We start from the raw sequence: 21948 nt of genomic DNA, 5'->3' as shown, positions 1-21948 counted from the left end.
TGTGCGCAGTGCACACCATTCATTCTCTTGAATGGTAGCAATATTAAACAAAGTAAAAAGTTATAATTATCCAATTTTGGTTTAGTACGAAGGGGAATGAATCTCTCTTTAATTAGCAAATTCATGCACCTCTTAATTTGCTTACTCGGCATCATTTGTTCTCCATTGTCACGTTGTCTCTGCACATGCCTTTCACTTTTATCAAACATTTTCATAGTCTTATCTTTACATCAGAGCTATTATAATAAAAGCCATTAGCAAACGTTTTCGCAGTTGGCAAACAAAATCATTTTGTAAACCTTTCGGCATAGACTCGTTCCTGATGCTGACGACCTATCCATGTCTCTTTATGATATAGTATATACTTTTATTTTGTCGGAATGATATATAACTTGAAAAATGGTTTTTGTCGTCAACAAATTTCACTCTCCTTTTCTTATTGTCACATTCAATTTGGGAAAAAAGGTATGCTATGTCTATGTATTTAATCAGTGGTGGACTTAGCTTGTTGTGAAGGGTGTCAAATGACCCATGTGGATTTTTGGGGAAAAAAACTTTTATATTTTGAAGTTAATAAACTAAGAAAATGTTACAAATTTTAGCTATTGACCCATATGTTATATGCTTATTATACAATTGACCCCTCTAGAAAGTCGAACTGGCTCGGCCACTGTATTTAATTGATTACAAACAGAATGAAAGTAAAAATATATATATATATATAGTCTTGTGTATTTACAAGTTACAACCTTGTAATCCTTCTTTTAATCAATGGAAGTGTTTGAAAAAAGGTACTTACAACCTCGGGCTGCTTTGACGCAAGCTTGCAATCGTTTCAAGGACTGTATAGACAGTTAACGGTTTTTATGATTTACGAGCCTGGTGATCTAACTGAAATAGTGTACTTCTTATGTAATAATGTTTCGTTCGTTTTCTGATGTTAATCGGTTTCATCCCCAACAAAAACATCGTGGTTGAATTAGTGACTATGTTTTGTACTATGTCTGTGTGATGATTGACTGAATTACTGCACTTTGGTCTTATGTTTGTACTTTGTTTTGTGTAGTGATTGTACTAAGTAGAAAAAGGCTTCCAAATTATCATTGTGGTAAATGCAGAATTATAAGAGTAGTTTATAGTAACTTTCTATAAATATTTATCTAGATATATAGTCGGTGACTCGGTGTCACATATTGTAGATTTGAATGATTACACTTTCATGCCACACATGCATGCTACATAATATCGTACTTTTCGTAAAATTATATATTTATAGTACTTGTCCTCCACAATCTTTAAACCTTTATAGTTATTAAGTTATGGTCCTTATGGATCGCCAATGTGTGATGTTGTACGAACAGAGATTATGTTCATCATTCACCATACTCCACAATGACCACCAACTAGAAACCATATATGTCTGCAGCATGAACACAAATATTTGGTTTTAGTTCTTATAAGATCCATCTTCCACCGGTTAACAAACATGCTCTTCACTTTTATACAAATGTAACCCAAAGACATATATTAAATAGAAAGATCTGCGATAGATATTATTTATTTTGCGAGGGTGGACGAATATAGCGTTCGAAAGTTCAAAAAGTCTAAACCCTATAAAGGCTACGACAACGAAGTCGAATATATTAATATTTGTTTGTATGGTGGAGTGTTTGAAGGAATATATTATTATTATTTTGGTTTTATTCGTACATAAAGCAAATCGTAAACATATATGAGCGTTGAATTAATTTAGGTTCGAAATATTCAAATTCGCATTCAGTTTAGAAATATATATTTAAATGTAGTTCTCTCAAGTACAATAATTGGTTTCACCAAGTGTCTTCATGATTAAGCGTATTTTATTTCATCAAACAACCACATTCAAGTTTTAGAATTAGAAGGTTTCTTTCCTATTACAATGACACGTGTATGACTATTGAAATGCATTTTGTATCCAAACAAGAGTAAAGATGTTTTGATCTTAACAATTTGATGGGGGTTAATCTATGGTTTAGCATAATAGGTGCATGCTCATATCAATTTTGTAGACTGCATAGTTGTTTTTGCTATAAAAAAATTTACTTACGAGATGTTTTTGTAAGATGTAAATGTGAAGTCGGTAGAACTAAGCCCTTTGTCAAAAAAAAAAAGGTCTCTAGAACTACGTTGTAATGCTCAGATATTTCAAAATATAAATTTTGAATTCGAATAAGTATCAAAATGTCAGTGATCGAACACCTATATGCTATATATACAGTACACAGTACACAGTGCACACCAACCTGCCTAGGTTGTAGCCACAAGATTACGAAGTCTCCTGCGTAATTAAATCCAAGTCAGCGAGAAAAGTGCAGCGATAGGCTCAGTGAGTCAGTTTATAGCAAAAACAGCTTTTGAGCCCTAACAATTAGGATGGGGAATAAGTTGAATAATAAAAAGGATGTAGAATTTAATTTGGGATTGGAAGAAAATCCAAATTTTTGATAAGAAAACAAATAAAAAGTTACAGTGAAGTAAATACCAACTAGATTTTTACTTGAAATAACTAGTACAATAGCATGGAGTTGACAAATGATATTACAATAATATATGCTAAGTAGATTTAAGTTTTTCTACATATATTATTAACATGTACAATTACTTTAAAATTCGTGGAGAAATGCATTGTTTTGTATCAGAAGAAATAGAAACAAAACAATTAAAGACCGTAACAATATTTTTTAAATAACAACTTTTCTCCACCAATTAAGGTAAAAAAAAAGGCATCTGCCAAGAATGTTTGTCGTAGCATTAGCAGTACTTCGTCCACATGGACAATTCTTTTGTATCCAACCCCATTCGCAAAAAGAAAAAGAAAAACATCAAGATTAGGAAATTGTTAAGATAGTTTAACCGTAAAAACCCCCTGAACCACCACCACCGTAGAGATTTGGCGGCGGATCAAGATTAGGCTGTGAGGCAACAGACACACCGTTATTGTTATCAGCTCCCCCACCTAAATGCAAGTCTGACATATTAGGAAAACCTTCTTTCGGTTCAAGCCCTTGATCATATAAGAAGCCTTTAAAGACATGGCCACCTATTTTCACCACCGCCTGGTATGCGTACTCGTCGTCCCCGTCCTCCACCGCCGTGACTCTCACACACTTGAACACTGCCGCGGCCCTAACCTGCCCCGGCCAAGCTTCTCTTGGTCCTCCGTCTTGCGCATATAAAGCATCATTATTATTCGTTATCACCAAATCAACATAATTGTAACCACTGTTCACTAACATCAAACATTCACTTTTCACCAATACAACTGATTTAAATTCAATGTAAACTTTTTTATAACATTAAAATGGTTGAAATAAATCAAATTCCTTATAACCTAAACCGAAAATTTAAAATATCCAACCGATCCACACTATGTTATGTTGTTTGTTAACTCATTCTGAAACCAAAACCTTGATCAATAACATTAATAATCAACAAATGTTAAATGCATATTATATACAAATATGAATTTATGTAGATTATGTGCATACAAATTAATGTAACGTAAACATACCTTGGCGGCTGGAGCTGGTATCGAAACTCTGAGGAGGCGTGTTAGAAGTTGAAGTATGAGAAGTGGCTTGTTGTTGTTGTTGAGACCCAACGATCCTCGGCTTCTTGGTCCCCGAGGAGGTCGACGCGGTGGGCATGACCTGCCGTTCTCTCCTACGAGCCGCAGAGACCCACGTGCTCTTCACGTGAGTCGAACAATCAAAGCCACGGCTCTTGCAGCACGTCCTGCACCGCCTCTGCTTACACTCTTTCTTCGCCTGGTTTCCACAGTCTTGACACGTGGCGGTTCCTGACGCGGCCGAGCCAGACCCCGAGTTGTTCGAGCTAGACGCCACCGCTGTCTGATGAGCACTCTTGAAGTGAAGATACTGCGTTTGGTTGTGGCTGTTGTTATTGTTCTGCCATCTCCGGCTGTCTCCGAGGAAGTTAATGTCGGTGTCCTCCACGTTTTGCTGATGCGGCGGAGCCGCCGTGAGGAGAGGAATCATTCCAACGCCGAGCGCTGCATTACTGTTGATCTGGTCGGATCCAGATACAACGCCGGCGTTCTGGTGGTGATGGTGGTGGTACGCCGGAGCAACAAGATAGACGTCTCTTAGACCGACCATACTCATCTCCGCAGCCGCCGGCGACGACGGGAGGCCATAACGGAGAGAGGATCCGAGAGGCCAGGATGGAACGCCGGCGGCGGCGGAAGTTGAGGCTAAACCACCGTGGACAACAGATGGACCAGCATTAAAGCCAAGAGATAGATCCTCGGTGGCGCGTGAAGATGTCGTCGTCGTTGCCGCCCAGTCGGTGAAGGCACCGGAATCCGACGTCGGTAGATTATGCCTCCTCGTCGTTGCCACAGCTGATCAAATCAAAACCCTAACCCCCCCCAACAGATTATATATTAAAAAAAAAAACAATATCTCTCTTAGCTATTAAGCAAACACAAGCCAGCACAGTAGCTTCAATGTACATAACCCATAAACCTATAAATGCTTCTTTCTTTTTCAGAAAATCTAAAATAAAATCTGTGATGTAGAAGAAGAAGAAGATACTGCAATCTACTGTCACTAACTGATATGTTCTTGTACTCTCTTGTGGATCTTCTTTTGCCTCTCCCTTAAAAACAAACTCTGTGATGATGTATGTTTTGTTTCCTTCTTCTAGATTGTTTCCTTCTTATTCCTGTCTCTCTCTCTAATAATAATCAACAAGGACAACTGCAGAAAGATAGAGAGGAAAGTGAAGAAATAAATTTTATGTTTTTCTTTACCCTTTTTGTTATTTATTCTGGTTATTACTTATTCATGTTTTTAATAATAATCACTCAAAGAAATGGCACATGATACCTTCTTTTCATTTTCTTTTGGATTCTAGCTGAAGTTTAATTTTCAATATACTAATTTTAAATATTTTCTCTGATTCTTTATCAGATGACAAAGTTCACCACCAGCGCTCGTGCGCGTGGCTCCACTTGCTCGTAGACCATTTTCGGATTCTGTTTCCTGACGAACCGGCTGTAACCGGTTCAGTCTTTCTGGTACCTTGTTCGGTATACCACAAATCAGCAGAAAATCATAGTAACTTGCAAACTTTATGGTAGGTACGTAAATAGTTTATGAGGCCATCCTTCAGGCATATCTTTTCCCGTATATATGCATATTTTTACGTACGTTTCAAAAAAAAGAAGCCGCATTATGTTTTTCTATTTATATAAAAGTTTTAAAAGGAGAAAAATTGGTTTGAGTTATGCACGTGAAAGAAGAACACTTTCAATAAAAGGTTAGTCGGCTCCTCCCCACGCTTTGCGGCCGTCGAATCATTGCTTTTTCTTTTGAGCTATTTGTGCTAAATTACATAAACCCACGGTCCTTTATTTAACACGGCCCTAAACTCATATCGTCTTGTAACATATAAGTATACTTTCTTTTTGCTAAAATGTAAATATCGTATTAATGATTTGAAGATTTTACGTGGTGTAAGATCTAAAATCTGAGCCAGTCCGGCAAAAAGAAAGCAAAAAAAAAACAGAGTAGATCAATTACAAAAAAAAACCCAAAGGAATAAGTTGATCTATCTCAGCCACAGATGCATAAGTAACTTGAATTTCTTCCGCTGCTTCCTGGCGTGAATGGTGTTTCTAACCTCCCTATCAATGCCTTGAAACACTATCATGTAAGTATACTTGTGTGCTCTACTTGATAAATTTGTAGACTTATTTCCACACAGTGTTACAAAATTGTATACACAATGGATATAAGTTTCACTGAGTAACTTGTCTCTTCAAATATGTAGTATGCACAATGTGACACACTATGCGGAAATAAGTACAAATTTATCAAGTAGAGCACAAAAGTATACTTATATGTTTGAATGTCATTAGGGTTATTATCAAACAAAATACATTACAACATAGAGTAGAAAACAAATCGCCAGTTCAATATTTTTCCCCATCAGTCAATGGTCCTCTTTTTCTATCGTAGTCGCTTGCTCTCGTTGATTTTTAAAACCTTGGAAATTAACTCTTGAATACGAGATTATATGAGTGATTGTGAAATATATTATTTACAAGGATTTTACGGAAATAAAAGGAAGAAAGTCTATAAAAATCTCAAAATACTAAAAAATAAAAGCATGTAACAGTAATATTTATGACAAAGTAAAAGAAAAGGAGCAGAAGGCACGGGGCTCAAGAGAAGAAAATGTTTAACAAGGACCAATAATGGAGGAAGTCGAGACAAAGACGAATGCTTCTTTGCCTAATCGGCGGAAGGTGGCGTGTTGTCTCACTTCTCTCCGACATGCGTTTCCCCCACGCGCCTGGTTTCACCCCTTTTTTTTAATTTAAGAACCGGGTACCCAAACTGGCCGCCGGTTCATGATTAAGATGACTCGACGGTTTGGGTTTTGGTTTTTGGAAGCGAGCGAACCTTGCAATCGGGTTTTGAGTTTGTTGCACTGCTCCTTGTCGTAGAGTCTATATCTTATAAGTCAATTACTCAATGAAATTTGAGTTTTAACTTGAACTGTTATAATGCATCTACTGTTGTATCTTAGACATCCATATACTAAACACGAAAATCTACCACATGTAGAAATTATGAGAGAATTTTCATATATTAAAGTTGTGCGTATAGATTAGGATTTGCATCTTGAAAATGCCGAAGGCCAGTTTAGAGGATTGCATGATTTTTTACGTCTCTAAATAAACAAGTGCAAAACCAATTCAAATATACACCCTTCCAGTATTATAAAGTCACCTGAGCTGACAATAAAAATGCATTTTATTGGCAACAGAGAATATTCAAAGTTGAAACAGTAGCCATCGTCATTTGGAGGCACTACGACGAAATAGAAGAATAAGTCGTGAATTTTTAAAATTTATCCTATCATTTATTCATTTTATAAGACTATCAAATGAAGCCAAATAAAGTATATGACATAGCTCAAATTAATTGACATGCGACGCAGATTTGAATTGTCAAGGATGAACCATATATCATAATATTCATATCTACATGTTGGAGCACCTCGCAAATTAACAGATTAAATACTTCATTGAAATGCTACATAAACATGCAAATAGTCAACTTGTTCATGCATGACGACTAGCTTGTAACCAAACAATACAAACCAAACATCCAACTAACCACTCTAATACTTTGTTTTTTTCCTTTTTTTTTATCTTTCCAATTTTGACTAAACATATACAATAGATATATATCTAAATTATAATATGTTTCATGACTTGATCAATTCACTTCTTGTTGCCTCCGAACAATCCCCAAGAACCTTAGTGGAGAAACCCTAATCTCATGCTCAGAGATCGTCTGCAACTTCGGCGACCATACATGCTCTCTCGTTCCGACAAGCTGATCATAATGCTTCTTTAACTCGGGAGAATTACAAATGTCTTTGCTTTCAGCACAATCTATTATTACCTCGTCTTCGCTGATGTTTCTCCTTTTGCATATAAGACTCATGATAAAATGAGGAGAAACTTTTATTAGAATCTTCCCGTTTAGTCCCTTTGAATACTCGAACGGTGGTGGACTCGACGGGGCGGTGAAATTCAATGGCGGTGGTTTAGTCGAGGGAGCATTTTCGAGACTAGAGTTGAAGATGGAGATACACGAAGTGGTTAAGATTCTGTAGGCGAAACGTTCGATTGGTAAGACGAAATATGTTTGACCTGGGATGAGATAGTCGTCCATGGCTAGAGCTGGAACCGGACGGCCGATGAAGAATGAATCTGCATGGCACACGATTTGATCAGGAAACTCAAACATGATTTCTCCGGCGACATGTTTCTTGGAGTCACGTAGGGTTTTGGTGGATCCACACTCAAAGAAAACTATCGTGACAATTGCTTGGCGTCTACGGATTATTGGGAAACAAGAAATGATTAGAGATGTTTTCATATTTTTGCAGAGAGAGAGAGAGAGGTTTTGTTTTTGAGGTTGAAAGTTATGGGTTGTCGTATTGTAAGAGAACCGATATATAGAGGGACTTGTATTCATGGTCTTTGTGTTTTGTTTATAGCCAAAAGGTAGCCACTTGAAGGAGTTGACCTTTTGATATGGTCAAACACTCCAGGATTTGCCTATGCATTTCATTTGATCAGGCCGGTTCTTTGGTCAATCCTCTCGGCTTTGATCCTCATCTCCTTTTTTTTCTCAGCATAAAGCTACATTTTATAATGTTTTTTTAATAATAATTACACAATAGTCGTGGAAGTTGTTACACACAATCACACAAACATTAAATTTTATCAAGGGGTTTTATATCAATACTATTAAAACAGAAGCAATTTTTATCTATTTACAAATAGTCTAGGTTGGACCATTATATTTAATTATATTTTCTATTATTTCTACTCATATCTAATTTAATTGTTAAATATACATCGTACCTAAAATTAAAGAACTAACTAATTTATTATTTTTTAGACTAATGAATTTAATTTACATTAATTCGAAATTCAAATAACTAATCAATTATATTTAGTTATTAATGTAATAAATAATTATATATATATATATATATATCTATTCATTTGTATATATACAACTATATATTAATTCAAATGCAAAAAAAAAAATTGTTCAAAACCCTCACCAAATACATAAAAATATAATTATTATATTTAGAGTATTAAAATATATATAAATATATATTATAAAATAAATATTAATAGAAATTATATGATGGAACATGTTACTATTAATAGTTTAATGAATATATCTTTTACGGGTTACTCAAACAGACATGTAATATATATATATCAAATATAAACTAATTGAACAAATATATTAACACAAATATATCATAAAACATTACATTAACATAAATCGAAGCCAAAGAGTAAGAGTCAATATTTTAATTGTTAAAAAATATAATTATATATATATATTATAAAATTAAGAACTAAATATAATAAAAATATATCAAAATTAAAATAATAAATATTTACATTTCTAATGCGAATAATGAAATTAACTTTTAAATTTAAAATAAGCCATAGATAAAACATCAAAAAGTATCTAATAATATGTGAATAACAAAAGTAAACTAAGTAAATAAACAATTGTATTTTTTGGCAAACGTAAATCATTAATTTGTAATAGACGTATACACATTATTGATGCTCAAATCTATTTTATTTTTAGTATGCATCCACTCAAATATTAATCCATTAACAAGATGAAATTTTAGTTGGACTAAAATTGTATTAAACTTGGAATATCAATTTCATAATATATTCTCTATTCATCTGAACGTTCATGAATATATATTACAATACTCTAAATATAATATTAAATCAAACCGGATTACATATTGGGTCATCTATCTGTTCAACCGATAACCAGATCTCGGGTTTTAGCGGTTGTTACGGGTTTTATAGAATTTTTAAATAACAGTTTTTTTTTTGAAAACTAAAATGGATTATATATGAACCATCGAATTTGGTAATTTAACTGCGGGTCGGGTTTCAAAACATTGAATATAATGTTTCATTTGTAATATCTAAGTGTAGATACAATTAAAATACAAATTTATTTGATATATATTTGAAATATTTCGAAAATAATCCCGCGCTTTGAAAGCGCGGGTCAAAATCTAGTCTAATCTATTAAAATAAAGTCCTATTTTTTTATCTACTGTTAAAAGTTGTGATTTAAATTTGGACATATTCTAATGCATGGTCTGTTTAAATCTGTGCCATTTATATTATACGCTTGATACAATTATTCATTATATCAACCGAGTCACTTAAATCTAACCGAACTTACACGAACCATACTTCGGTTTTCTACTGATACAATAATAATACAAATTTCATAAATAACCAATAAACCAACATTTCCAAACAATACTGCAGCTAAGCATATGTTCATCTCTTCCTCTCTGACCTAGCTTAATAGACTAATCATATTTACTTATCTTCAATACACGAACTGCACCAGTGCCATCAAATGCTTATCATTATCTAACCTACCATTATGAACATAAAATAGTCAGCAAGGAAGCTTGATTGTCCAGAATTATGTAATTCTACACCCAGTTCATCAGTAACAATACAAAAGGTGCATTTTGATACATAAGATAGTTAGACAATTCTTTATATTTCGTACGAATCGTACCTATTCATCATATAAGTTTGTAATATTAGCTAAAGTAATACACTTAAATAAAAAATACGTTAGTTAAATAAAAATACATACATTGGTAAATTTGTATTTTCAAAAATTTCAAAATCTGTATATCTAACAAAAAATCTACATTCAATAATTTTAGGCAGAATATTCTAACTACATTGAAGCTGATGTGATCAAATCTACACTAAATAATTTTCCTTAACCGTATAGATTAGGGCATGACTGGTTTCCCCTCTACCGCCCGTAAACGCAGCTTTTGCGGTTAGCAGCAGTTTTTGGCGTTTTGTAACAATCATTCAAACTGTTCTAAACTGCTTCAAACTGCTTTATACCTCCTAAATTCAAACGGTAGTTCCAGCTAGCGTTTGCGATTGCGAGTGGTTGCGGGAGGATAATTTTTTTTAAACAATATAAATACAAAAATAAAAATAGAAATAGAAATTTTAAATTGAAATAATAGAAATACTAAAATATATTTATTATATTTTAATTTATATTATAAAATTTAAAAATAAAAATATTTTCTATAATTTAAAAAAATTAAAATAGAATTTTTTAAATTTATTATAATATTATGATGTTTAATATTTTTATAATTATATAAAATATAAATATTTTTTTTTTTATTTAACAGCTGTTGTATTTAGTGTTAACCAGTCATAAGTATCCGCAAATTCATCAATTTCTAACCGTAGTACCAGTCGTACAAATCTCTTAAAACCGCAACCATCCGCATCCGCAAACTCCCACAACCGCAACTGCTGCGGTTATACCAATCAGACCCTAAGACTATGAACAGTTGATCATCTTCCCTTAAATTTCAAGCTTCGATATCTATCAACTTCCCATTTTTATTCATTAGTTTTGATTTGAATTGGTTATTTTCAAGATTTTCTTTCATTGTATTTCGAAGAAGCGAAAAAAAAACTTATCATCTATATTATTTAGATTTGATATTATTTAGATAGTATCTTCATTGATGGTCTACACAAGACAATACAATCATGTTCTTACATCACTGACGGAAACAATTCCGTACAAGACAATGAGGATGTCGAAGATACGGTCTTGCCAGACCGGAGATTTGTTGACGTCAGACAACCAATTCGTAGCCTACTTGAGATTAAGAGCTGCCGCCGATGAAGACGACGACAAATAATATCAAAAAGTATAAGATCTGGATGGGTAAAGCTGATAACCTTGAATCTTCCCGATGGACCTATAAAACTTCATGTTGTCTTGAGAAGGTTTAAATGATAAGAATATTAATTGATTTCGTTGTTATTTTGGGTAAATAACTTGATCCATACTATCGAAAAATAGAGAATGAGAGAGTGAGAAAGTTTGACAAAAAAAAAGAGAGAGTGAGAGACAGAGACGAAGAACTTGATTTGGGCTTTCGGATCCCTTGAGACTTCACCGACAAAAACAAAAGTTTCTTCAGGATAAATTAGTTGAATGGGTGACACTATTTTTACTTTCCGGAATAAAATATGTTATAATATTTTTGCTTAATTTTTTTTTGTTTCTTTTAACAACATGTTTCTGCTTAGTTATAGATAAGCCAAATGGTGTTACAAAAAAGGGTAATCACAATGTGTTTTTTGGATAATCAAAATGGTATTAAAAAATGATAATCACAATGTGTTTTATTAATGGACCTAATCCATTATAGAAAATAATATTATTTAGTTTGCAAATTAATGGGCTATACAAGTTTTTATTACTATGTTCTGGGCAAATATATGTTTAAATTTTTATTTTGAAAAATGTAACATAAGGAAATTCTATAATGTTAATTATTCAATAAAAATTAACATATATATTTTGTTTTATAAATTTTGATCCTGATGTTAAATAGTAGATAAAAATTTTGTTTTGTTTTAAACTATTAAATATATTAATTATTTCAAAACAGTATGTAGTATAATGTATATAAAAATGTATAGATGCCTCCAGTTGACAAAAAAAACGTATAAATGCATAGTTATGAGTTTGGTTTGTAGAGAATTAGTCGAATTTGTTGACGTTGATTGATTTCAAAAAAGTATATAAAATATAAACATAATTTATTTCTTATTTCAATGAAAATAATATCACTATTAATATACAAACCAAACCACTGAATTAGTACATATGAGACATTATATATTGTAAACTAACACCATTTACAAATAATATTATAATACAAATCAATTTTATACATGTAAGAAAAACATATTATATAACACAAAAGAAAAACCATAAATTTGGAAATCATATAATATAAACTAAATAATTTAAATGCAGATTAACATAACAATATCCGCGCATAGCGCGGGTCCGTATCTAGTATTTCATTACAACACGTTGAGCTCGTGATTTTTCTCATGACAACTGTGCCAAATGACGAATTAATATAACTAATGGTCCAGATTCATACTCCCTGATCTCATCTGTTATTCATCATTTTCCTTGTTTATGTTGTCAATAATCATTGAACATATCGCCAGCGCCAGAAATATGGTTTAATGCAGTTCACCACTTGAAATTTTGAAAATGTAGTCTTTGTATTTTCACACCAATTAAAGGCAACAACCCTGTTCATTTTCTGCTTCGAAAACTAGCGGCCAAAAATATAAAAGAATTTTAAATGCTAGTTCAGCAACCAATAGAAAAAAAGAGTTGGAATATGCTAATGTTTGTCGCTAAGAACAGCTCAAAATATACGTGGGAGACGCTGATTAAGCGGCGGTAAATAGAAGAAACGAAGAGCAGCGACACTTGCCGGCGGCAACTCCGTAACAACACTTCACTGAAATTCTTCTCTCATGTTAGTTATTTTTTGGCCGCTGTTCTCTGACGCGCGTTAAAGAAACGAACATGAATAACAACTTGAACAAGTGTTGGTTAGGTTAAGGGTTGTAATTAATGAAACATTGCATATATTTTTCTTTTTATAATAAAAAAACCAGAGCCCAAAGTTGATCAAATGTAGAAAAAGTGAGAAGCTCTTACTAATTACCTTGAATTATTATTTTTTTAGTTTAATTTGATTTGTTCTTTAGTTTCCAATTTTGTTGAAAAAAAAAGACTTGCAATTTTTTCTTTTATAATAGCAGATATTCATATACCATTACATGTGTGTAACGTGTTGACCAACCCAAAAAGAAAACAAACATTGTAATGGGCCTCCAATATTTTACCCAAAAGGATGATGTCTGATGATGTTTCCAAGTTCATAGGTAAGACACGGGCCTCCTGATTCAATCGCGCACTCAAATTAATACACAAAAACCCGTTATCCTAAAGCGTATGTTTTTGTTGACTAGAAGTCTATAATACGTTGCCATGCTGGTGCTTATAGTATGACAAATTCTTGATTTAACTTTCTCACTTTTCATCTTGGACTGAATAAAGCATGTTGAAGTTCTTAGCTCTGGAGAGAATTCACCTATATCACATTTTTATGTCAAAAATCTGGGAAATATATTATCTGTACTCGTTGCATCTCTGTGTGCTTGAAGAATTTTGGGCCACCGCAAACAAAAGAAGAAGAGATAAATAAAGAGAAGAATATTATTGGCTACTCATAAATTTTCCAGAGTGACATTCATGACTAGTAGTAGTACACTTTTGATATCTACATCATTATCACTTTTATTATTTTCCTTTCCTTTCGGTAACATCAACTTACACTAGCGTATTAGCATGAGTTGATTACATTCAGGGACACTTTTTGACTTTTTCTTACACATAGAGACACTTCTTACATGTGACACACTTTGTTATGGGCCAGCTACGGATTTTGGACAATTTTACCCTTAATAGAAATGATAATTGTAGATGGGTGATGTGTGGATGGGTGATGTGTGGATGGATGATTTATGGACGGAATATACGTGGACGTATGATGTATGGATGAACATTTGTGGACGGCTATATGTAAACAAGGAGGGACAGACATTGACCCAAAAAAGTTAGTAGGTGTGAAAATGAACACACGTATAAGTAGTACTCAAAGTCTACAAGTATGTAAAGCCATTTTTCAGTTTCATGTTTAAATACTCTAGTTATAAAAGCTTCTTCTTCTTCAGTGTCCACTTATGCTTAAAGAATCTCACTTTTCATAATTTTTTTTTAACATGTATACAAAATATGTGGATGAATAACAAAATGAAAAATAAAAAATGTGGGTTAAATGAAAACGGGGATACAAAAACGTGGATGGTATACATATGAATACAAGTTCACGTGGACACTATTTTTCCATAACGTGAACAAAATTTTGTAGATGATGTTTCATCTGTTAATCATTAATGTTCTTCAATTTAAAATTTAATAATTTTATGTATAAACAATGTGAAATCACGAAGTCTTGATAAGTTTGAATAAACAACGACGAAGCTTGAAATCTCAAGTTCGCCACAATGAAGAAAAAGAAGAACCACAACGGATTGGAGTGGTGGTGACGGCAGCAGTGCCCGGTGACGATGGAATAACGGTGGAAATGTGGTTTTGTGGGTTTTTTCTTATGAGAGACTATGCCAAAAAAAAAAAAATTAAAGGTATCAACCAAGATGTCCATGTCCACAAGTAATCTGTAATTTTAATATCCACGCTTTGGTATCCACGTCCACATTTAATTTTGTTTATATGATGATATATATATAATATATATATATATGAATATGGATCTTAAAAGATAGAGAATTTTATAAATAACTTATTATGATAATTATTTTTATTTAATATATTTTAGAATTTGAGATAAAAGTAATTGAAAACATTGGTGGAATAAGAAAAACAATAAAGTAAAATAAGAAGAGTAGAGATTCTTGTAATGAGAAAAAAGCGTATGACAATCTATTCTTTTTAGTTTAAGGTCATAAGAGTCTTTTATACAAGAAAAAGTGTGTCTCAAGTGATATGTGTCTTGATGTGTAATTGTAAAGTGAGAAAGTGTCTCTAGGTGTAAAAAACTCTATTAGCATTGGAAGATTTTCAATAAACTTGTCAAGAAGAACTTGATCTAATTCCAGCGAAGTAAGGCTACACTACACCACCATCTTATTCTATATGTAAAAAAATTGTTAATACGAGCCAACATCCAATTTCTTGCGTTCACAATTTTTTTTCTATACACAACAACATGACATTTCAATTTGTGTGTGTAGGTCGTTGATTAAGAGACACCAAATTTAACTAAAAACTTAAAAAGTGAATAATAACACAAATGTGATAAATACTACACTATGAGTTAGTCTTAAAATTATTATATAGTGATTAATACACCAATGGAAATAAAAATAAAAAGCAAAAAAGGGAAGATTTAGAATCCGGCTTTTGTGGTGTCTTCCTTCTCCTCTTGCGTAGTAGATGAGAGATCATTCATCATCCCCAATATTGCCTGAGTCTCTAGATTCTCTCTCTGCCCTTGCCTCAATTTTACAGAGCGTCCAAGCTAAAAGTCAGTCCCTTGCTTCTTCTTCTTATTCGGATCGATCTACTCTCTAGCTGAAAAAATAGTTGGGATGGAAGTTAGAGTCTTGATTTGAATACTTGATTCAGCGAATGTAGATAACATATAGTCTCTCCAAAGTTTTCACATTTGAGCTTATTAGAGTAAAGTGGATTTCAGCTGCTTGATGGAGGAGGAACTTGGCTGAAGAGTATTTGTGTAGTGTATGTCGAGAAACGGAAGCATGGCGTCGGATCTTAGCAGAGCTGGTCCAGTTGAGAGAGATATCGAGCAGGTTTTGATTAATCCCAAAGTCTTTATCTTTTTGATTAGCCTGTGATTTTCATTTTGCTAGTAGCACTTTAACAATTCGAAAAAGTTCATTCCTTGGATACTAATTTCACCATTCAGCTTGGAGTTTTCATTAGATGCAATGCTTGCTACTTACTTATATCCTGTAATAAGATTCTTTACCTGCTTTGATATTTTTGATTTTTTCTCACTCAGGCTATCATTGCCTTGAAAAAAGGAGCTTACTTGCTCAAGTATGGAAGAAGAGGGAAGCCTAAGTTCTGCCCTTTTCGCCTTTCTAATGTAACTCATCTTTTCTTCCACTCTCTTGTCAGCTTTGATATTTTATTGTCTAGTTTTTTGTTTTCTTTCTTTCTTTCACACAACTTAGTTTTATATTTAGCTCATTGTTTTGGTTATTAAGAGGTAGTAGTTGCTTGTAACTTTCAGGATGAGACTGTTTTGATATGGTTCTCTGGGAAGGAGGAGAAACATCTCAAGCTTAGCCATGTTTCTAGGATCATATCTGGACAACGCACTGTAAGCTCACCCATGTTACCTTAATCTGAGCTTTCTGATTCTTATATATAGCAATTGTTTCTCTCTTGTAGCCTATTTTTCAGAGATATCCTCGTCCCGACAAGGAATATCAGTCTTTTTCTCTAATATATAGCGAGAGGTCGTTGGATGTGGTGAGATTTTCTTTAAATCATTTGCTTTATATTTTTGCTTCCGCTATAAAATAATCAAACCATGTCATTCAAAATTTCACTGTGGTTATATAAGGTTAATTAAACTGGTGGTAGGATTTTATTTGGTAGATCTGCAAGGATAAAGACGAGGCTGAGGTGTGGTTTAGTGGTCTTAAAGCTTTGATTTCACGTTACCATCAAAGAAATAGGAGGACGGAATCAAGAAGTGATGGGACACCATCTGAAGCTAACAGCCCAAGGACATATACCCGGAGAAGCTCTCCTTTGCACTCTCCATTTAGTAGCAATGACAGTTTGCACAGGGTACTAAATTTTTTCCTTGTACACTTTTGTGCATATTAAAACTAAAAGAGGTTTTATTTATCTTTCAGGATGGTTCTAACAACCTTCGTATTCACAGTCCATTTGAGAGCCCGCCTCAGCTTGACAAGGCATTATCGGAAATGGCATTATATGCAGTTCCTCCAAAAGGATTTTATCCCTCAGATTCTGGTACTATTTCTGTTCATTCTGGAGGCTCAGATAGCATGCATGGACATATGAGGGGTACGGGCATGGACGCTTTCAGAGTTAGTATGTCAAGTGCTGTTAGTGGCTCGAGCCATGGCTCTGGTCATGATGATGGAGATGCGTTAGGAGATGTTTTCATCTGGGGTGAAGGCATAGGAGAAGGTGTTTTGGGCGGTGGAAACCGTAGAGTTGGAAGTTCGTTTGACATAAAGATGGATTCCTTATTGCCAAAAGCTTTAGAATCTACAGTAGTACTTGACGTCCAAAACATTGCTTGTGGTGGACAGCATGCTGTCCTTGTGACAAAACAAGGAGAGAGTTTTTCTTGGGGAGAGGAATCTGAAGGCAGGCTTGGCCATGGGGTTGATTCCAATATTCAACATCCAAAGCTCATCGATGCACTTAACACCACAAATATTGAGCTTGTAGCATGTGGTGAGTTCCATAGCTGTGCAGTTACTCTATCGGGTGATTTGTATACCTGGGGTAAAGGAGATTTTGGTGTTCTTGGACATGGAAATGAAGTCAGTCACTGGGTCCCCAAAAGGGTTAATTTTCTGTTTGAAGGGATACATGTATCATCTATCGCTTGTGGACCTTACCACACAGCAGTCGTGACATCTGCTGGGCAGTTGTTTACTTTTGGTGATGGGACCTTTGGTGTTTTGGGCCACGGGGACAGGAAAAGTGTTTTCACACCTCGGGAGGTTGACTCTTTAAAAGGTCTCCGCACTGTCCGGGCAGCCTGTGGTGTATGGCACACAGCAGCAATTGTGGAAGTCATGGTTGGTAGCTCGAGCTCGAGTAATTGCTCTTCAGGAAAGCTCTTTACATGGGGTGATGGTGATAAGTGTCGTCTTGGTCACGGTAATAAAGAACCAAAACTTGTGCCTACTTGTGTTGCTGCTCTTGTTGAACCCAACTTTTGTCAAGTTGCATGTGGGCACAGTTTAACGGTTGCACTAACAACATCAGGCCAAGTCTATACTATGGGCAGTCCTGTATATGGTCAGCTTGGAAACTCGCATGCTGATGGAAAAGTTCCAAATCGTGTCGAAGGTAAGCTTCACAAGAATTTTGTCGAAGAGATTGCATGCGGAGCTTATCATGTCGCAGTTTTAACTGCGAGGACAGAGGTTTACACTTGGGGAAAGGGATCAAACGGTAGACTTGGTCACGGGGATGTAGATGATAGAAACTCCCCGACATTGGTAGAGTCGCTCAAGGATAAACAGGTGAAAAGTATTGCCTGTGGCACTAACTTCACAGCAGCTGTCTGCATTCACAGGTGGGCATCAGGGATGGATCAGTCCATGTGTTCTGGTTGCCGTCAGCCCTTCAATTTCAAGAGAAAGAGGCACAATTGCTACAACTGTGGACTAGTGTTTTGCCACTCGTGCAGTAACAAAAAGTCGCTGAAGGCTTGTATGGCACCGAACCCGAACAAACCGTATCGAGTGTGTGACAAGTGTTTTAACAAATTGAAAAAGACCATGGAAACTGATGGATCTTCTCATTCGTCTCTGAGTAGAAGAGGAAGCATTAACCAGGGATCAGATCCCACTGACAAAGATGACAAGTTGGATTCTAGATCCGATGGACAGTTAGCTAGATTCTCATTGATTGACTCCAAGAGACAAGTGGACAGTGGAAATAAGAACAAGAAATACGAGTTCAGTAGTAGCCGTGTGTCGCCTATACCAAGTCGTGGCTCTCAACGAGGTGCGCTTAACATAGCCAAGACCTTCAATCCAGTATTTGGAGCGTCAAAGAAGTTCTTCTCAGCTTCTGTTCCTGGCTCTCGAATTGTGTCTCGGGCAACTTCTCCAATTTCAAGACGTCCCAGTCCGCCTCGTTCAACTACACCAACTCCCACTCTTTCAGGACTAACCACACCAAGAATTGTGGTGGATGATACTAAAAGAACCAGTGATAATATAAGCCAAGAGGTTGTTAAGCTAAGATCTCAGGTAAGTTTCTTCTCCATCATCTTTTGTTTCTGTTAGTTGGTGAGATTATGCTATTACTTTAATTACTGCTTCAGTTTCTCTTTATGATTATTTCTTTGCTAACAAGTAAATGATCAGGTTGAAAGTCTTACAAGGAAGGCCCAATTCCAAGAAGTTGAGCTGGAAAGAACAGCCAAGCAGCTCAAAGAAGCGTTGGCAATCGCTAGCGAAGAAACGACAAGATGCACGGCAGCAAAAGAAGTGATCAAATCACTCACCGCTCAAGTAACTTCAAATCTCAAAAAATAATATGATTCATGCATTTACGGGTGTGATTTCTTATGGCTGATTATAAGCATCAACGAAACAATGCAGCTGAAAGACATGGCTGAAAGATTACCCGTTGGAACAGCTCGAACTGTGAAGTCTCCTTCGTCTCTTAACTCATTCGGTTCCAGCCCTGGTCGCGTTGACCATTTTAATATCTTAAACCGACAAAATGGTCAAGGACCCGAGCCGAATACCCCAATGTTTTCTAATGGGACCACTACACCTGTATTTGGAAATGGCGAAGCAAGGAATGAAGCACAGAACGAGAAGGAATGGGTTGAACAAGATGAGCCTGGTGTCTACATCACTCTTACAGCCTTAGCCGGAGGTGTTAGAGACCTCAAACGTGTCCGTTTCAGGTACAATCATATCTTACTTTCCCTAAAAAGAAACAATCAGTTGTTATTTTTTGCTGACTTGACTGTTGTGTGTTTATAACAGCCGAAAGAGGTTTAGTGAGAAACAAGCGGAACAATGGTGGGCAGATAACAGAGGAAGAGTCTATGAACAATACAATGTACGAATGGTTGACAAAACCAGCGAGGAAATGCCTCGTTGAAACTCTTTAACACCAACTACTTCTCTTATTTTTCAACACCCGAGTCAGGTGAATGCAGAATCTCGGGATATAACAACAGATTTACTATATATATAGAGAGAAAATTAGATGTTCTTAAAAGTGTTTTTACGTGCTTGTTTCATTGTAGTTTGGGGGCATTGTGTGGTGTTTGTTGTGAGAAGGTTGTAAATGCTTTGTGGTGCCCATACTGTAAATTCTATAAGAATACATTCTTCTTACTTTTTAGAAACAATACTCTGTGTAATGGGTTTCAATAAAAAATTGTGGATTCATTACAACAACCGGGAAGTAAAGAGTAACTAAAGATTACGATCCCAACAAGAATCATAGGTACAAGTAAAACGTGAACTCAGGTTGGTGTCTTCACTCTTCACCTTCCATGAGCTTGAATTCTACAGTTTCAAAATGCCATGGCAAAGGCGATGAAGGTAAAGATGAGTGGTAATGGATGGGGGAGTCTGGTGGTGAGGGCCACTGAGTTGAGCATCCCATCAAATCTGAAAACTCCTCCATTGGTATCTCTTTGAGTTCATCCCAAGTGTTGCTGCTTCTGTCATCCACCTGAAGCGCAAAGCAAGTGAAAGGAGTCATAAAAGTTACTCAAAACCAGAGATCAATCAGGAGAGCATAGTTAATCTGGTTTTTGCTGAATCTCACCTCTTCTTTAATATCGTGTTCCTCGATGTTGGTATCTGAAAAGCAGAAAAAAATTAGAGCAATGGAAGCATAGAGAGAGAAAAAAAAGAAGGATTCTTTCTTCACAATGACAAGTAATGATTACCATGTGCATGAAGGATGATGTGTTCAGATAAGTAACTGTCCCACTGGTTTTGCTGTTGCTCAATGCATTTGCGGTGATCATGCAAGTAACCTTCCTTCGTTATGTCAAAGTCCACTACTTCGGGACTCTTGCTCGTCTTTAAAGAAGCTTGAGGTTGCAACTTCGACTTGTTTGTAATATCATGAAGAGCCTTGCGGCTTCCAAAACCCGCCCCATATTTTTTTGGAGCTGCGAGGGAGCTTTTACCTTTCCCCGCAGCAACAGCCTCTACAATGTTAAAATATAACCAAGAACAAGATTTAGGAGCATAGTCAAGAGGGGAACCAAGTGATATGGTTTCAGAACTAGAAAAAACAAAACATAAAACCATCAAGATAAACGAAAGTTCCATGATTGATTGAGCAGACATTCTCAAGCTCGTGACTTTGACGCAGTTAAAATGATGATAACATATACAACAAGATGAATTCAAGAATCTATTCTAAGCAAGTAAGAAGAGTCTCTTCCAATTTCATATATCACTAGAAAGAAACTGACAGAGACATAAAAAAAGGGGAAATGTAAGAAACGTTACTCTTTCCACGAGCTAATAATGCATTCTCGTCCTGGAAAATCAACTGCCCACGAACAGTTGTGCTCGCCATACTCTTCTCACTCACTACATACACATCCCAATTTGGGTAGTAGATTCACCATGAATACGAAGCTAAATTAGACTCAATGTATACTGATATTGACATTAATCAAACCAAACGTTTAAGAGCTCACCAGATTTCGATGAACCAATAAAGGAAGCCTCCCTCCCAAAGAAGCGATTAACGAACAAAGCAAGTGTTGCTCTAAACGCAAGGATTATAGATTTGGAATCGCACAAACGGGGGTGGCAAAAGATTGGTTAGAATCAGATCTAGGGTTCTTTGAGGATTTTTTCAAACGAAGATGGAGAGCGGATTATTTTTAACGTTCAAATGTAAATAGTTTCTTTAATCGGTCCGGTTTGGTCAGGAGATTTGGGTTTAGAGTTGTTGCATTCGGATTAATATGTCCGGTTTAGTTCGGGTAAGCTTCTTACTTATCACTCTACTCGAAATTTGATAGCTTGGAAACTAACCTGCAGAAGGTAACGTTTCCAAAGCCCTTCAATTTGGTGAATGT

The 21948-nt window shown here is 35.2% G+C and overlaps 4 protein-coding genes across 5 annotated transcripts; 1 reads left to right on the top strand and 3 right to left on the bottom strand.

Moving 5' to 3' along the window:
* Window positions 1-2684: 2684 nt before the first annotated feature.
* On the bottom strand, window positions 2685-4824 carry LOC106430865 (protein LATERAL ROOT PRIMORDIUM 1-like). The gene is made up of 2 exons (XM_048742381.1): window positions 3551-4824; window positions 2685-3202 (listed from the first exon to the last, which is right to left on the bottom strand). Exons 1-2 carry the CDS (start codon window positions 4161-4163, stop codon window positions 2889-2891), a joined length of 927 nt encoding a protein of 308 aa, XP_048598338.1. The 5' UTR covers window positions 4164-4824; the 3' UTR covers window positions 2685-2888.
* A 2188-nt stretch (window positions 4825-7012) lies between these two features.
* LOC106370632 lies at window positions 7013-8253 on the bottom strand. The gene has a single exon (XM_013810628.3). The coding sequence runs from the start codon at window positions 8058-8060 to the stop codon at window positions 7293-7295; it is 768 nt and encodes a 255-aa protein (XP_013666082.2). The 5' UTR covers window positions 8061-8253; the 3' UTR covers window positions 7013-7292.
* Window positions 8254-15492: 7239 nt separating this feature from the next.
* Window positions 15493-20244, top strand: LOC106372363 (PH, RCC1 and FYVE domains-containing protein 1). Of its 2 annotated transcripts, XM_013812562.3 has the most exons (9): window positions 15493-15934; window positions 16147-16233; window positions 16381-16470; window positions 16542-16622; window positions 16752-16946; window positions 17015-19123; window positions 19241-19387; window positions 19478-19791; window positions 19874-20244. In XM_013812562.3, the coding sequence occupies exons 1-9, from the start codon at window positions 15866-15868 to the stop codon at window positions 19989-19991; spliced, it is 3210 nt and encodes a 1069-aa protein (XP_013668016.2). In that variant the 5' UTR covers window positions 15493-15865; the 3' UTR covers window positions 19992-20244. The 2 variants fall into 2 exon arrangements, with proteins under 2 accessions (XP_013668016.2, XP_022549311.2); XM_022693590.2 differs by lacking the exons at window positions 15493-15934; window positions 16147-16233 and having other exon boundaries at window positions 16737-16946.
* On the bottom strand, window positions 20225-21844 carry LOC106372364 (protein PATRONUS 2). The gene is made up of 4 exons (XM_048742380.1): window positions 21368-21844; window positions 20794-21060; window positions 20670-20704; window positions 20225-20573 (listed from the first exon to the last, which is right to left on the bottom strand). Exons 1-4 carry the CDS (start codon window positions 21435-21437, stop codon window positions 20376-20378), a joined length of 570 nt encoding a protein of 189 aa, XP_048598337.1. The 5' UTR covers window positions 21438-21844; the 3' UTR covers window positions 20225-20375.
* Between the last annotated feature and the right edge of the window lie 104 nt (window positions 21845-21948).

The sequence above is a fragment of the Brassica napus genome, chromosome A10 (genome assembly GCF_020379485.1).
Source record: "Brassica napus cultivar Da-Ae chromosome A10, Da-Ae, whole genome shotgun sequence".
Lineage (NCBI taxonomy): Eukaryota > Viridiplantae > Streptophyta > Magnoliopsida > Brassicales > Brassicaceae > Brassica > Brassica napus.
The sequence above is the reverse complement of the archived record's forward strand: the minus strand, read 5'-3'. Positions and strand labels throughout refer to the sequence as shown.